The following is an 18,399-nucleotide window of genomic DNA, read 5'->3' as shown; positions in this document are numbered from 1 at the left end:
CTTCCCAATATGCCGGCAGAATAACTCGATTACATTGAAACTCAAGCTTCCCCCATCTCTCAAAATACAGAGTTTTCCATGTTTCCCTTCTGAAGCCTTTCACAGAGAACCCCTTCCCTGACTGAACCACATGACCACCTCCACCAGTTGAAATCCAGGGCCATTAAAAGGAATATAAAGTGCATGTCACCCTCAAATCCTGATGGGTACATGGCCACCTGTATTATCTGATGGACTGGGAAGTTTATAGCCCTGAAAAGCATGCATGGGAGCCTGCCTTACATATTCACACCCCTGACCTGGTGGAGGAATTTCACAAGGCTCACCCAGACACGCCTGGACTTGCACCACCCCAAAGAGGGACCTGAAGGAGAAGTTGATATAAGAACCTACAGGACTAGAACTGGGGACCATGGGCCACTGACACCTCAACATCACCTCAAAAGACTTAAGCTAGGCTCCCGTGGGAGGACCCTGTGAGGCTGGGCCCAGCAGGAAGTAATGCTCAGCTGGACCTGAGTGGCAGCTTCTTGCAGCCCACTGATTGGCTGGCACTGGTTCATAAGCCAGGAAGCCATGATAGAGAGTTGTCTGAGCAACAGTGCAGACTGCCTTGCTTCAGACCCTCTGTGTGAAAGATCCCAGACTCTGGCTTCTGACCCTGCCTGCCTCCTGATACCTGACTCTTGGTTTGTCCTCTGGCCCGTCTCGGTATCTGACCCTCTGATACCCAACTTGGCCTGACTCATGCTCTGTCTACTAAGTCTGACTGTTCACAATCCAGTCGTGACACAGTATCTGGGCTAGTGTATCTGCAGGATGCACTCTCAAAATTCAGCACCGTAAGGTCTCCATTAAGTTCTAGATGGAACTGGTTGTTGAAGGTCCATTTTTAGAAAAGAAGAACTGCTCCTTCACTTATTGTAATAATGCTTACAAAACATCTGAGATGCAGCAGAGTTCTCTTGACACAGGAAGCTCCATGTTTCCTAGTTTCTGAAGAAGTAGACAGGGTTAATCACCCTACTGGTCACAAAAACAGAGACACAGTTATCTTCCATAAGAAGCTTGGTAAATCAATGACTATCTTCTCTCTCTCTCTCTCTCTCTCTCTCTCTCTCTCTCTCTCTCTCTCTCTCTCTCTCTTCTTCTCTCTCATGTATGAAAAGGTATAGTAAATGATTAAGAATTAACATGAATGATGGTGTAATGAAGCAAGGGATGCAGTCTTTCAGAACCATTTGAGCAGGAAACCGGGTAGGAAACAAGATAGGGATTGAGCTAGTTGGGAATGCAGTGGAATGAGATGCTGACCAAAGCTATCAGGACAAGCAGGAGCAGTCTTGTTGAAAAATCTCTGACAAACATTATATTAAAAACAACTCCAGATTTTGGTTTTGAAACCGTTTCTGGAAAACTTTGATTTGAAGATGGCTTCATCTAAGAACACGAGCACATTAAACATAAAACCCTTCATATCTGATCTAGAAGGTGTCAGTTTTATTGCATGCCATGAGCTGAGCTTGCAACTTCTATTGCACTATGCTGAAGCTGTACCATTTAACATCTTATCACCACATGTAAAGAGGCTTTCTACTGCTTAGAGAGAATTAAAATCTGTGGCAGGAGTGGTCCAGAAAAACTGCACTGGAACTTTCAGTACAAACACTTGGTGTAAGCCCTGCTTTCATATCATGTGCAATTCCATTGTAAATTATCAGTTGTAGTTATATAGGATAGAGCAGTGGTTCGCTTCCTTTTTGGTACTGAGACCCACCTTCCCCATTTAGCAAAATAGGAAGGGCAGGGTGGTCATGACCCTCTGACATCTGGCTGTGAACCCCAGGATAGCGAATCTCTGGTGTAGAGCATTATCCCACTTTTTATATATATCATCCCACTCTGAAAGGGTTGTGACTGCAGGAGCTGTTAAATTCTCTACCCTGTTTGAATTGCTCAATCTGATTTTCTTTGAATCAGTCATATGGGAGGAAGTAGAGCCTAGTAATTAAAGCACAGGACTGGCCTCTGGAGTGCTGAGTCCTATTACCACCTCTGTCACAGACTTGCTTGGTGACCTTGAGGAATTCACTTCATCTCTTTGTGCCCTGGTTTCTCTTACTCACTGTGCTACAGTAGAACCTCAGAGTTACGAACACCAGAGTTACGAGCTGACTGGTCAACCACGCACCTCATTTGGAACTGGAAGTACACAATCAAGCAGCAGCAGAGACAAAAAAGCAGCAAATAACACAGTACAGTTCTGTGTTAAACATAAACTACTAAAAAAGGGAAAGTTTAAAAAAAAAGATTTGACAAGGTAAGGAAACTGTTTCTGTACTTGTTTCATTTAAATTAAGATGGTTAAAAGCAGCATTTTTCTTCTGCATAGTAAAGTTTCAAAGCTGTATTAAGTCAATGTTCAGATGTAAATTTTTGAAAGAACACTGTAACGTTTTGTTCAGAGTTACGAACAACCTCCATTCCCGATGTGTTTGTAACTCTGAGGTTCTACTGTATTGTGAAGCTTAATTCATCAATGTTTGTACAACGCTTTCACGGGCACCTCTGCTACAGGGAAAAAAGTATTATACATGTGTTTTTCTGAATATGTTGAGAATATAGGACATGTTGATGCCAAAACAATGCATTTTTGGAAGGTCGGTTACAGCTAGCATCTTGTCTATGTGTGGAATTAATATTGTGTGGTCTTGCTATACTGATAGTTAATGTTCCACTTTTTTAAATGGGAAGCTACAATGTAAGGAAAAACATTATCTTTTGATTGTGATCCTTTAAATCAACTATTTGTATTTAACAGCAAAAAAGGCTCAGGAACTTGCAATTTTTGCAAGAATGTCATTTTGCTTTTAGTGAGGAATATAAAGCATCTGGGTCTTGGAAGTCCCCAGAGAGCAAAGCCAGGTTTCATCCAGGTAGGGCCAAACCTATCATTTTCCTGACAAATCTTTAGGGATATGGAACCATACTGGCAAGAGGTAAGTGATTTGAGAGCAGATGCAGCTGGGTCTCAGTGTTCAGGGCTCAGCTGTCATGTATAGGAAGGAAGAGGCCAGTATTATCCAAAGGAAGATTGACCTCTAGAAAAGACTGTGTTGTGTTTATTAAATTCTAGGAAGGGGAAGACTTGCCTTTGGGCTTGGATTATACCTTAGAAAATGGAGTAGTAATTTCACCCTGCTCTGAACAGAATGTAGTTCACACTTACTCCATTTCCTTGGGTTTTATTGGCATTATACTCAACTCAAAAGCATGCTGTCTGTAACACTATAACTTTTGAGCTCCACATCTGATCACTTGCAAAATTTCAGGGAATGTTCTAGGCATCAACGGTCAGAGCTCTCTGTTGGTTTTTGGGAAAATCAGAAAACTGAAAGGGCTGGGGGGGGGAATGAGGGACACATGGAACCCCTGCTGTTTAGCAGATCCATGGCTTCAAGCACTTCTGCAACTGGCTGTAGACCAAACAACTGGTTGGTGGACACCCATTAACACTTTCTGAATAATACAATATCTCATCTCTACTTGTCCTCTCACAGACAGAAAGAAGACAAATAATGGAGTGGAGGGAGAGGGAAATAGGGGAGTGCACATAGTCCCTGGTATGGGAGGGGAAGGAGTCCCATAATCGCCTAGCATTGGATTTAAGGACGAGAATGGGGGGCAGACAGGGCCTGTAGCATGGGAGTGAAGGGGGTATTTGAAAAGGGAAGATTGGGGGCACAGAACCCCTGATGGGGGGATTGAAGGACCTTGTCTGGGGAAAGGTGGCATGGCACACAGAACCCCTGGTGGGTGGGAAGGTGTGAAAGAGAGGGAAGGGAGAAGGGGGGCACACAGAACCCTTGGCAGAGGGAAATTTGGGGAGCTGTAGGGAGTCCTGGAAATAGAGGGGGATGGGCAGGGCCAGCTTTAGGGGTGGATGGTCAAGGCAGCCACCCTGGGCACCAACATTTGGAGGTGCCAAATAAACAAGATTTGTATGACTGCACGTGTGCCTTGTGTAGAGGCGCTGAAAACATTTATCTCCCTGAGCAACAAAACACTTACGGTCAGCCCTGGGGATGGGAGGGTGGCACACGAGGAATTTCAGGGTGGTGAATGGAGTGATGTGTGGAGCCCTTAGTGGGTGAACATGCTTGGCCTACATAAGACACAAAGTGTGTGACTTAGTTGATAACTCAAATAGAGCAAGAGAAGAGTGAACCCTTGCTTTCTCCCCAAGGTTGGCTGGTCCTAGGGGTTTCCCTGCGGAGAGTCTCAGTGTTCCTTCTGCCCAGAGAGTTACTCTGTTAAATCCAGGGCAGAGATATTGAGCCATGCCTGCTGGAAGGAACCAATCAGCAACTCCCTTCCAATGCCTGCGAAGAGGGTGGCTCAGTATTTGATTTCATTTAGATTTGGGGCTTACACAAACTGCATCTGAAACTGCATCTGTGCAAAGCTCTAGCTACCCTTGACAGACTTAACCACAATAGCGATTAAGAGTTGCTAAAGGTAAATTCTTCCCCCACCACCAGACCTCATCCAAATCACCAGTCATGTGAACATTGCAGCTTAAATCAAAGAACACCATAGCCTGTTAAAGGGGGGGCCTCCACTTGTTTTACCTGTTTATCCATTGCCAAGGGAAAGCCTTGTATTTGGACCCTGAAAAGGGAAGGAAAACTTGGGTGTGTGTTTTTGTTCTGTGAGCTAGCACTGCTGATGAGGGAAACGCCACCCTCTGATATGGCTCGTTCTCTTGTAGTTTTGCAACATTCATTCTCACTGACTCCTGTGAGGAGGTTTTGATCAAACCACCTTTGGAGACTTAAATCAACTTAGTTTCAAACGTAGCATGCTCCTTGAGCAATGAGCTGTGATGACATAACTGAGTCAGTCAGAGCTGCAATTCTGAGCCCCTCTTGCTTCTCCAAATGAACAACTTGGGAAATATCTGCTAGTCATACAGCACCATACCATACTATACCAAACAGACAGCACGAGTGTTAATTTTTCTATATTTAACAGTGTTTTACAAAAATAGAAAGAGAAAAACCATGATCTTCTTGCTGCCCATTGTTTGGGTCTTCACACACAACAGCACAAGATGTGCAGTAACCAAACTCAACATTGATGTACAAAACCTAGTTTTAAAAGTTTACAGCCATTTTAGCATTCACTCACTAAGAATTCATCAGCTTAAAGAGTTTTGTGAATTTGCTGGGGTAGAACACAGTAAAATTCTATGTCACGTAGTCACACATTGGCTGTCACTTGTACCTGCTATTAACTCAGTAGCAATGTGTTGGAAAGAGCTTACAAGTCACTTTCTATCTTTGGAGACAGATGAATGTCCTAGAGTAATATGAGATAGTTTTGGAATGAAATTGCTGAATTGTACTGTTTCTTCTTGAGCCATGCTCTAAAAATATTCACAGACACTACTAAAGCTCTGAAGTCAAACTCATTCACAGTAACTTCATTGTTCAAATTGATATCTAGTGTAGACAAGAAACTAGAATGCAGAATAACTGAAAACATTTGTGTTATGTTGTGACTTTCAAACTAAAGAATCTCAGTGAAAGTGAATGAAGGAAGTGAGAAACAGGGGTTCTGCTTTTTTTTTATCAGCTAGCTCAAAATTATTTACAAAACAGATATAACCTCAGTGAAAACAATGTGCACAAGAAACTGTCTTATTGGCAAAAATGTTCCTTTGAAGAATTTACTGAAGCTGAAGCATGCAAAACTGATAAAGTTACTGACATGGATGAGTTATGTGAAGAATTTTGTACAATCGAAAGTCATTTCGTCTCCTGAGTTTCTAGACTGCACAAGTACTGAAGAGAAATACTTTGATTTTCAAGATGACAAACCCAACTGGAAGCAGAAACTTCAAGAATTTGAGAAAAAAACCCTAGGTTCTTACATACTTTCTATTTCATGTAGCAAAGAAGATGCTGAAAGAGTATTTTTGTTAATGAATTCCACATGACAAGATGACAAATCAATTGGAAGTAGACACAGTGAAAGCCAAACTACAGAGTTGCTGAACTTCTGAAAATGCTGAGTGCAAGGATGTTTCCAGGCCTTGAAGGGATAAGAGCTGGTGACAGGGTGGTAGAGGAGGAGAGGAGGGAAGGACAAGGCCACACTGCACTTCAAAACTTCTTGAATGCCAGGGGGTGGAGTGGTTCGGTGCCTGGAGGCCCCCCCCCCGCATTCTTGGGTGTCTGGGTGAGGAGGATATGGAACTTGGGGAGGAGGGCAGTTGGTTACACAGGGGCTGCAGCGGCGGTCTGTGCTCCTGCTGCCTTTCCTGCAGGTCAACCATATGCCGGAGCATATCCGTTTGATCCTCCAGTAGCCTCAGCATTGCATCCTGCCTCCTCTCATCATGCTGCCACCACCTCTCCTGTTGCTCCCGCCACATCTCCTCTCATGCGTCCCTCCTGTCCTTGCATTCATTTTGTGCTTTCCTGGACTCTGACATTGCTTGCCTCCACACATTCTGCTCAGCTCTTTCAGTGCGGGAGGACTGCATGAGCTCAGAGAACATTTAATTACAAGTGCATTTTTTTCGCCTTCAGGGCAAATTAATCATTAAACATGCTTGCTTTTAAACCATGTGTTATATTTACAAAGGTACACTCACCAGAGGTACCGTCTCTGCCTTCAAGGTCTGGGAGCCCACCTTGGGAGCGTTGGGAGGGTATTGGCTCCAGGGTGATAAACAGTTCCTGGCTGTTGGGAAGAACGGTTTCATCCTCCTCATCATCATCATCTTCCTCTTCCCCAAAATCCTCATCCCCTTTGCGTGTGACTCCCCCGTTGCAGGAGTCCACGTACGGGGTGGGGTAGTGATAGGGCACCACCTAGAATGGCATGCAGCTCATCATAGAAGCGGCATGTCTGGGGGTCTGACCTGGAGCAGCTGTTTGCCTCTTTGGATTTTTGGTAGGCTTGCCTTAACTCCTTAAGTTTCACATGGCACTGCTGCGGGTCCCTGTTATAGCCTCTGTCCTTCATGCCCTTGGAGATTTTTTCAAATATTTTGGCATTTCATCTTTTGGAACAGAGTTCTGATTGCACAGATTTGTCTCCCCATACAGCGATCAGATCCAATACCTCCCGTTTGGTCCATGCTGGAGCTCTTTTGCGATTCTGGGACTGCATGGTCACCTGTGCTGATGAGCTCTGCATGGTCACCTCTGCTGATGACCTCGCCACTCTGGCCAAACAGGAAATGAAATTCAAAAGTTCCCAGTGCCTTTCCTGTGTACCTGGCTAGTGCATCTGAGTTGAAAGTGCTGTCCAGAGCGGTCACAATGGAGCACTCTGGGATAGCTCCCCAAGGCTAATACTGTCGAATTGCATCCACACTACCCCAAATTCGACCTGGCAATGTCAATTTCAGCGCTAATCCCCTCATCGGGGAGGAGTACAGAAATCGATTTTAAGAGCCCTTTAAGTTGACAAAAATGGCTTCGTCGTGTGGACAGGTGCAGGGTTAAATCGATCTAATGCTGCTAAATTCGACTTAAACTCATAGTGTAGACCAGGGCTAAGGTCTTAAGCTTTAATTAAATTGAAGTCTAAACCATCTAGTCACCCACCATGTGCACAGACAGGCCAGAAACTGCAACAATACCCAGCAAAACTGGCCTGTATGTATGGAAGGTGTGTGGGAAGATGAACAACAACAACATAATCCACACTTTACCCCCTGCAAGCTTCCCCAGTTTCAGCAGGTGGGTGGAGAGCAGGAGGGGAAGAAGCCAAGAAGATAGCTGTCCTCTGTAGAACCATCCCCCAAAAAACCTATGGGAACTTACTGTGTGAAATGTGGGTTTCTTTGGGGATGATTCTGCAGGCAGCATTTCCTAAAGATACCTAAAATATCCCTGGGTTACTGTTAAGTGAGTAGCAGACAGACCTCTTTTCAAGAGCTGAACACTCCTCTGCTCTGAATATACACAAGCAGAAATAATTATTAGACTCAATTTCTTAAAAAATACATGCAAATAGTGATTTCCTTTGCAAATTGTATAGAAGATCCTACTCCTTGGAATCTTTCTTAACTAGGAATCTCTGTGTGGATGAGAGGAATGAATTTCCTGCTGGTATTTTAGAGAATACATTTCTAGTTTTGTACTAATTGCAAAAAGTTGATACTTTATCGCAGAGGTTTTCGACCTTTTTTCATTTGCGGACCCTAAAAATTTCAAATGGAGGAAAATCTTAGACATAGTTTGCGGACCACAGGTTGAAAACCACTGCTTTATTGCATGTGTTTGTCTACTCATGCACACTTGATTTGCCCATAAGATAGAAGCAGTTGTGATTTAGCCTTGGAGATAGTGTTTGAGAGAAAAGGGAAACAAAAATGATTAGGGGTATGGAACGGCTTCCGTATGAGGAGAGATTAATAAGACTGGGACTTTTCAGCTTGGAAAAGAGATGACTAAGAGGGGATATGATTGAGGTCTATAAAATCATAAGTGATGTGGAAAAATTAAATAAGGAAGTGTTATTTACTCCTTCTCATAACACAAGAACCAGGGGTCACCAAATGAAATTAATAGGCAGCAGGTTTAAAACAAACAAAAGGAAGTATTTCTTCACACAATGCATAGTCAACCTGTGGAACTCTTTGCCAGAGGATGTTGTGAAGGCCAAGACTACAACAGGGTTCAAAAAAGAACTAGATAAATTCATGGAGGATAGCTCCATCAGTGGCTATTAGCCAGGATGGGCAGGGATGGTGTCCCTAGGGTCTGTTTTCCAGAAGCTGGGAATGAGCGACAGGGAATGGATCACTTGACGATTACCAGTTCTGTTCATTCCCCCGGGGCACCTGGCATTGGCCACTGTCAGAAGACAGGATACTGGGCTAGATGGACCTTTGGTCTGACCCAGTATGGCCGTTCTTATGTTCTTATGAGAAGGATCTTGATACTAGAGCTCTGCTTTTGTCAAAATTTCCTCAGAAAACTTACCCTCTGAATCTCCACCATATGAAGGTTACATGATCCAGAGAAGGGGAACTGTCACCCACACGTTCTCACAACAGAGCTATCTCTAAACACAAAACATCCCTCAGAGATGGACATTATCATTCCTACTAAAAAGGGTCTTCACATAGTGAAATTTTCCACCCAGATTTTAAGATTGGTGTTGGGGGACGGAACTTTCTCCTAAGTATTTAATCTTTCCCCCTTCTCCTTCACTTCTCAATGGTTTATCTCTTTTCATGGCAGGCAGGCTCTGGTTATCCTGAATGCCTCAGTACAGTCTCTTCTGTAGACAACCCTGACAGACTTTAAAGTGAGAGTGACTGTACACAAAGTACAATAAAATGCTGAGGCAGACAAAATTGGATTCTGAATTAGCGAACACTTCTACTAAATTTTGATACAAGATGGATGAGGTAATATATTTTATTGGACCAACTTCTGTTGGTGAGAGAAACAAGCTTTTGAGCTAACCCAAAGCTCTTCTTCAGGTCTGTCACTCTAATATCCTGGACTAACTTAGCTACAAGAACACTGCATACAACAAATTTTGACACCAGCAGTCTAAAAGCAGAACATTTCATATGTCAGTTTTTGTTGGTTTGTTTGCTGTTAGATTTTTGTGCTATGTGGGATATTACAGTAGGTCATAAGAGAAAAGCTACATGAGACTGCCATCTATTAGCCTCTTCACATATTGAGAAAAAGAGAGTCTGATTCTGCTGCAATTGTGGGAAAACAGTTATGGATTATGGTAGAGTTTCACACAAAAAGCTACAAGAGAAGTATCCCCTTTTCATTTAGTGGAAGTATATAGTTCACTGAAGTTAATGGACAGGCTCCTATTGACTTCACTAGGCTCCGGCTCAGAACCTTAAGTCTCTTAATGTGCCATTCAGTGCTCTGGATCATGCAATCCTGCATTTCTACCTGGAACCAGTAAAAGCCCCTCAGCTACAAAGGTGGGTTCTCAAAACTTATTCCCACCTGTTATCTCAGTCTGGTGAATGTTTGGAGATTCATCCAACCCTTTGAAACTCATCAGCCATCCTTGAATGCAGATTGAGGAGTGAGACATTTGAGGTGATTGTCCCGCATTCTCATTATCACTGCAGCTGGTTGTGGGGAAAACCAAAGGGGCAAAGCAATTCTTTTAAAAAAAATAGATAGATAAGAAAATGTTGGAGCATACTAATTTGGGGGGTAGGGGCATGCCATAACTTTTGACCACTGAGCACTGTTTGCGCACAAATCTTTGAAAAGCACCTACTACTCGTGAATCCCTCCCTCAGACAACCTTCAAAATTTACCCTTTTCCCTTGACAGCAAATTCAGGTATAGGGGACCCTGAAAACTCCTATTAGCAAGCTCAGGCACAGGGCACTCTGAAAACTCACCCTATTAGCAAATTTAGTTATAAAGGGCCCTCAAAAACCACTTAGCTGTGAGCACAGTTATGGAGCCCCTGGAAACTCATCTCATCAGCATGCTCAGGAACTAAGACTCATGAAAACTCAAATCTCTTATTCTTGAATGGTAGGCTAGCTCTGCATGAAAAAGCCTGAATGGGTCCATTGGACTTACATACAGAACAATCCTGGATTTCACATTATGAACATCAGTTGTAAAGCATCATGAGAATAGGAACCACTGGAACATCTGAAATGAAATGACATGTTCAGAACAAAAGCATGTTCACAATGTTCTTCTGATTATATCTTACAGGCAGTTCTGCCACAGAGTTCTTATGGGATTCTTGACAAGTGACGTAAACCAAACTTTTCACAAGAGGTCACTAATTGTGTGTTCCTTTTTTTCTGGGCACCCAGTTTGAGACCCTAGGGTCTGATCTGTAGAAGTGCTAAGCACTCACAACTTCAACTGAAGTCAATGGGAACTGTGCTTTGAAGTGTTACATAATGCTAGATGGTCTGAAAAATCAGCCCTAAAGATCTCAAATTCGGCACACAAAATTAGTGGACATTTTTTATCTTAATCTTTTTATGCCTCAGTTCCTCATCTGTAAAATGAGGATAATATCCTTTACCTCAAAGGGCTGTTTTGAAGATAAACTTACTGATGTTTACGAGGCACTCAGATTGTCAAGTGATGAGCACCATAAAAAGTCTTAGGAAATTATTAATTATGTATTCAGTGCAGGGCTTGGATGGTGCACAATAAATAAAACATGGAGCCACATATTAAATGATAAGTATATTATAGTTTCTTAAGTAGATACCAGTAAGCATTTTATCTTTATTTTTCTTGTAACCATTTCTGAGTTGTATGCCTTATTACTTGTACTCACTTAAAATCTCTCTCTTTGTAGTTAATACATTTGTTTTACTCTTTTATCTAATCCAATATGTTTAAATTGAAGTGTCTGGATAACTATTTAAGGTAATAAATTGGGATGTTATTCCCTTAGAGGAATAATTGGCTCAATAGAGTTGTACTGGAGAGCACTGGGCAGTACAGGACATACATTTCTGGGGGGAAATCTGGGACTGGGAGTGTTTTGGGGCCAGCCTGGGGTAATCTTTAAAGCTGGTAAGAGCCAAGGTGTGGCTGACTGGCTGCAGCAGAAACAGACATACCTCTGAGTGACTTACATGCTGGTGGCTGTTTGTGAGCAGTCCAGTTTCAGTGGCTACAGTAGCAAGGTATTGAAAAGGGCATCCCAGGCTGCAGGCAGGAGTGAGGTGACACAGCTACTCATTAGTCTGGATTGTGTCCCAGTATGTCACAGACCTACCTTAGGGCTCTGAGTGCATTAACTAACAGGCAACCTTCATTCTGGCATTTCCTGACTTTACAGTGCAAGACTTTGCAGCCTTAATGTTCTTTTAATGTGGGATTTATCTGCAAGTAATATATTTTTGGTTAAACAGGCCAAGCAAACCAGAGGCTGTACAATGTTTAACCATCAGCGAGAGAGGGACATGAATTAAGCACTGAATGAAGAGTTCCTCTTGATGCATGCAGATGGTGCCATAATGTCACTGGGGAACTGGGCAGCAAAGCACCTCCTGAAACACTGTACAGCCACAAAGCTGAATCCCAACTTAGCCAGGAAAAACACAACAAAAGATCTGTGCAGTATCAACTATCACCACCAAGAGTTTTGTGTGCTTTGCTCCTCCACTGAAACTGTCATCGCAGAGGAAGTGGCAAACATCACACCCAAAACATCTGTCCTTTTTCAAATATATTACAGTTGTTCAAAACACTACAGTTTCCAAGAGTGCTGCTATAAGGCAAGAATGTGTGTAGCCTTTGCTCAACCATGAAAAACTCCTCAGTATTTGCAACCTTTTAATTTGTTTTCTGTAAACATTGGTATGAGTTATTTGGTTTGCAAGAATGTTCGCAGAAACTCGTGCAGATGCATCCACACCACAGTACACACTGGAAAGGAATTAGTCAAACCCTCCTGTTTATAAAAGTTGCAATCATCTGAGCAAGGAGAGGAAACAATATCATGTGACTTAGGTGATCAATTGCACAGTACAAATACTTATTTATAAATAATGAATCTTCAAAGCTATACTCATAGTGAATAATTCATGAGAAATCCATAGGCTGAAATATTTTGTATAAAACCTTTGAAAATTTTTCAATAACAAGCATATTTAAATAGCAAAACTTGTTCACAGATAATTTGCAAACAGCTGCTAATAGCTCCCCTAGCTCTGGTGTTACTGATGGAAAAGATCTATTAAATCATTAACTCCAACCAACTTTCACACCCCAGAGAACAGGCATTTCTGATATTGAAGAAATAACATGTTAGAGTTCAGGCAAAAGCCATTGCAATAAGAGGAAATAAAATCTTGAATCAAGTGGATCATTTTAATCTAGTATTAAATGTCAGCAGAATCCAGTAATTAGAACAAGATTATCAATTCTAACTATGGATACATTCAAAATGGACATTGTAAGAGTATTTTTTTAAACAAAAGATTTAAAATACAAGAATATGGCACAGAAAATATTATGGTTTCTAAATAATTAGATGGGTTTCAGAGTAACAGCCGTGTTAGTCTGTATTTGCAAAAAGAAAAAGAGTACTTGTGGCACCTTAGAGACTAACCAATTTATTTGAGCATAAGCTTTCGTGACCTACAGCTCACTTCATCGGATGCATCCAATGAAGTGAGCTGTAGCTCACGAAAGCTTATGCTCAAATAAATTGGTTAGTCTCTAAGGTGCCACAAGTACTCCGTTAAATAATTAGATGTCATTCAGGGAGGAGTTTGAGTATCAATTTACATATTGTGAATTCTCTTGCAGGTTAGCAGCTGATCACAACATGATGAATATTCCTTGGATGGTAGAGAACAGTGATTGGTTTTCATTAAAATTCTACATATAAACATTTTTCATTGTTTCGATTTGATCTGAACTGCAAGAGAGGTGAAACTTGCCATTTCATCCCACAGCATAGGTTCTGGTTGTCCACTTTCCTTTTCCACATTTTCCCAGTTAACAGGTAAATCAGCTGTTTGTTGTATACAAGGAGATTATCACAAAAACAAGAACAAAAAGAGAGCCTGATTCTCATTTACAGAAAGGCCACTTGACATTGCTCTGATGATGTAAAAGGTCCTTAAAGTAAAAAATAGATTATATTTATACTCACTTTCTTCAAGCCTCCTTTGCATGACTACAGCAGTTTAAAGTGGCCTGGGTATAAACGAAAATAAGTCCTTAAGGACAAAGAGGAAGAATTTTCTTAACTAAAGAGTATAGGCCTTATTCTTATTTACACAAGGGCCCCTTTAATCCACTCTGGTACTATAAAGTGCCCTAAAATTAGGTATAAATGTACATTGATATTAAGGCCATTTTATATTGCCATAGTGGGATAAATGGACCCTGCCAGGCCCTTATTTTTTCCTGAACCAATGGAAACCAAACACGGAAGTACAGAGAAGTTCTTTTACGTGAGAAATTTAAGAACTTGTTGAAAGAATAAGCATTAGAAGTAGACAAATAATTTTCAACAAATAATATTTTGCAAATTTTTGCCTGTGGAATGCTACTTAGATGTTCTGCACCCAGAGCCTACCAATGCGCACACACTCATGGCTTATTGCTTTGGTGTGGGCTAGTGACATCTGAATGTGGTTCAGAAAGCTGAAAAATATTAACTGTTTTCTCTTCTTTTCTGTTGGTCTCTTTTTGCTTCATTCTAACACTTCTGAAAATCACTTACTCCCCCTTCCTAGCATCCCAGCTCTGAAGTAGTTGCCTCTGCTATTAGTCGGTCAGCAATTAGTTTTCACCTGTGTTATGGAGCCACATGGTTTAATGAAGACAAACACTTCTCATACATAGTACAAGTGGGAAACAATATTTAGCAAGTTTAAAGAGTAAGGTAATTCTATATTATTTGTTAACGTGATCTGCAATTTTGTTTTTACATCTTAACATCAGCAGTTGTTATCCTGCCTGCTTACAGCAAAGGGTATTCTGAAGTGAAAATCAACATGCACAGTACATTTTAATGGCTTGTATGAACATATGATTATACCATACAATGTCTTTCATTCCTGTGTTTCACTGTGATTCTATACAGTACTCTGTAAATAATCATCCATTTCTTCATTCTTAGGCCAGGGCAAAATGAACACTTCTACTAGTGAACTGGAGATGGAGACACAGACAACAACGTATTACTATGAACAGGATGATGCAGCACCATGTTCAAATGACGTCAAACAATTTGCATCCCTGTTTCTGCCCCCGCTGTACTCCTTGGTGCTGATATTTGGCCTGGTGGGCAATGCGCTAGTTGTGCTGATCCTGATAAAATACAAGAGGCTGAGAAGCATGACTGACATCTATCTGCTGAATCTGGCAATTTCCGATTTGCTTTTTATTCTTTCCCTGCCATTTTGGGCTTACTACGCAGGACATGAGTGGGATTTTGGAAATGCAATGTGTAAAATTCTTTCAGGGGTCTATTATGCTGGCTTCTACAGTGGAATGTTTTTCATAATACTTTTGACAATAGATAGATATCTGGCCATTGTCCATGCAGTGTTTGCTTTAAAAGCTAGGACAGTTACCTATGGCATCCTCACAAGTGTTGTCGTTTGGGGTGTTGCAATATTAGCCTCTCTTCCAGGGTTAATATTTCACAGTGTTCAAAAGGAAGGTCCTCACTGGACTTGCAGCTCTCATTATCCATCAAATTATGAAAAAGAATGGAAGCAATTCCTGATTTTAAAGATGAACATCCTGGGACTTGTCATTCCATTTGTCATTATGATCTTCTGCTACATAGAAATTATAAAAATATTACTGAGACGTAGGAATGAGAAAAAACACAAGGCAGTCAGACTTATTTTTATCCTAATGATTGTTTATTTTCTCTTCTGGGCACCATACAACATCATTGTTCTCCTGTACACTTTTCAAGATTCATTTTCCCTAAATAACTGTAAGAGCAGCAGTCAGTTGGAGCTAGCAATCCAAGTGACAGAAGCGATTGCAATGTTCCACTCTTGTGTCAACCCCGTGATCTATGCCTTCGCTGGTGAAAAATTTCGGAAATATCTTTATACCTCTTTCCAAAAAGACATTTCAATCTACCTCTGCAAACCGTGTCCAGCTCTTCATGGTGATAAATTAGAACGGGTTAGCTCCACATACACCCCATCCACTGCAGAGCATGATATCTCCATTGGTTTGTAAAGTGCATTTGAAATGTAGCCAGTAAAAGTTTCATCCTCCTTTTAACTTAAAATGTTGTGGAATGAATCAGTTTTTTTATGGTGTTTGCCCTTAAGAACTGTACAGTTACCAGTCCCAGTAGCTATTTTTTTTTGTGGCATTGCAGCATTTTTCTGTGTGGCATTGTGGCATTCTCATTCTCTGTGCAGTGAATGCTACCAACTCCACAGGAATTCTAAATACTGCTGTTCGATAAGCATCCACTTCAACATGGAATCCAATATAATAAGGGTTTGTTCTCTGGATGTTGGCCAATGAACAAAGTGTCAGAGTGATTTCCTCAGGAAATATAATTCAGAAGATGGTGCGAAGAGGGCAGAGAATGAGGTATGTCCTCTTTCAAGAACCAGTTCCTATATGCAAAGACCACAAGGAAAACTCTGGGAGGAAGGCAACTATAGGAGAGTGTCTTGGTTATTTATATGGGGCTTGATGTGCCTTGTTTTACTTAGACCCTTTTCATTCATGGGAATTGATGACAAAAACAGCTTTGCAACAAAATAAGAATAAAAGGATCTAAAATTACCAGGAATTTTAAAAGTTAGTGTTTTTTTCATAATATAATCAACTACCTATATGGCAGGGGGAGGTTAATGTACAGCTATGCTTCTACCCTATTTTTCCCACAGGGCAGGAAGCCTTCTTAAATTGCCATGAAAAAGAGCATTTGGATAAACAGGGGAATAAAAGATTGTGCACATTTCTGTTGAGGGATATGACCGACCTTCTGTTAACCAGAATTGCAGCAAACAGGTCTATTCTATTAACCAGTGACTATCTCTTTAAAATAATCCTTTCCCCTTGACTATTGCGTTACATTAAATTATTTAGAATTCAGTTTTATGCATGTAATTAAAACATTCAATTACTTATACCTTTAAGGGCTAACTTTCTTTAAAGGGGCTGTGACAGTGTGTGAATAATCTTAGGCTGACTCACCACTTAGTAAGCATCCTTACATGGGGCAAATTAGGGAAATAATTGGCTAAAGACTAAATGATTAACCAATTAACCAGGTGGCTCATCTCATCAGCTGAGGACAGCTAAAAGAGAGATAGGAAGAGAGGAGAGGGGTAGGCTGCAAGGGAAGACCTGAGAAGCCAAGAGTCTCAAAAAGGTAAGAAAGAGCTCTTCTCCCCACACCACCCTACGCCTAGGAGTGTAGTAGAGAGAGAGAGACCCTGGAGCACAGGGCCTGGTGCAAGACCTGAGGCCTGAACCACAGTTAGCAAAGGCAGGCAATGCTATGAGCCAAAGTCAAGCCCTGTCATAAAGCAAATGCCTGCTTACAAATTCACTGTCCAGTACCTGAACTTGGCAAAAACATGGCTGGCATTGCTAAAACACAGATGCTCCTAAGAAGTACTGGGCACTGAGTATTCATGTAAACACATCCCAGAAGGCTAGTACAGGTATACCCCAATGTAGAGTTATGGTATAAACAAAATCCTGGGAGATGGTACAGGAACGCACCGACCCACAGTAAAGAAAAGGATAGGAGGACAGTACGATGGGTGGAGATGTTTTGTTTGAACCAGCAGGTACAAGGGGTAGTGTCGGTAACATGTTGGTAATACATCTGGAGTGTAATAAGAGTGTAATATGTAATTGATTTGTATCAATATATCAAAGAGAAATCAAAGAAGGGGCACCTTTGTCCAGCCGAGGCAGCAGCAGAAAGTCCTGCTGCTGACTCATCTGAGTCCATTGTCACGGGCATACATGTGTTAGCGTACCTGTAGACATGGATCCAGGGAGCTAGGCCCATGCTTCATAGGCAATAAACCTGGCCGAGTGCCTTTGCCCCCGAACCGAGTCTGTGGTTTTTCTGGGTAGTGCTATCTAGGTCTGCTGGGCCAGCTAGCTGCACAGAGCTGGTCCAGCGCACAGAGAGAAGACACACATGCATGCCAACTCACAACAGGGAGAATGTAAGAACCTTGAGCTTTGGGGAACTTGTTCTGTTATTTCACACTGTAAATAAAGCATTTGGTGTTGAACTTGCCGCGAGTTCTGTGTGAGAACTGTTTGCACTAAGGAATTCAGGGTGAGGGAACCCTGTCCTGTGACAGCTGCTCAAATCAGCCTCCTCTTTTGGGAGTGAAACTCTGGAGGTAACGGAACATACATCAAGTTGTTAGAAATCTGTAGGATATTAATTGCAGGAAAAAGTTGCACCTGCAAAACAGGATCTTTTTTCTGAAACAATAGCTTCCTGGCAGCTGATAAAAGAGCATAAACCAAACTCAGCAGAGTGAGAAATATAGATCAGTCTTGATGTTTGCAACATATTAAATGGTTGTGTTTGGTTATAAAAAGAATGGCTAGAAATGAATGGCATGGGAGGGAGAGAGGGGGAATGGTTTTGTGGGCTGGAAAGCTCAACAGCTCTCTGTCTTTTTTAATAACTGCAAGAAAATGGGAAAGTGGAAAAAGATTTAAAATGCCAAAATTTCACAGAGAAGTCTGTCTAAGCCTTACATTCTTCTACAGTTTTTCTGTAGGAAAATACTGTATGAAGCAGCGCAAATATATTTTTGCATACCAAAAAGAGTTAGGAAAAATTATAGTGTATGCAAAGTTTTCTTGTGCTATTTCCCTGTCAGCCTTGCAAGCAGAAATTAAACATGGCTTATTC

At 41.5% G+C, this 18,399-nt stretch overlaps 1 protein-coding gene across 1 annotated transcript; it reads left to right on the top strand.

Moving 5' to 3' along the window:
- The first annotated feature begins 1,821 nt into the window (after positions 1–1,821).
- On the top strand, positions 1,822–15,722 carry LOC141981653 (C-C chemokine receptor type 5-like). Its single transcript, XM_074943278.1, has 2 exons — positions 1,822–2,320; positions 14,638–15,722. The coding sequence occupies exon 2, from the start codon at positions 14,649–14,651 to the stop codon at positions 15,720–15,722; it is 1,074 nt and encodes a 357-aa protein (XP_074799379.1). The 5' UTR covers positions 1,822–2,320; positions 14,638–14,648.
- Positions 15,723–18,399: the final 2,677 nt, after the last annotated feature.

The sequence above is a fragment of the Natator depressus genome, chromosome 2 (assembly GCF_965152275.1).
Source record: "Natator depressus isolate rNatDep1 chromosome 2, rNatDep2.hap1, whole genome shotgun sequence".
Taxonomy (NCBI): Eukaryota; Metazoa; Chordata; order Testudines; family Cheloniidae; genus Natator; species Natator depressus.
This window is presented reverse-complemented; position numbering and strand designations above follow the sequence as displayed.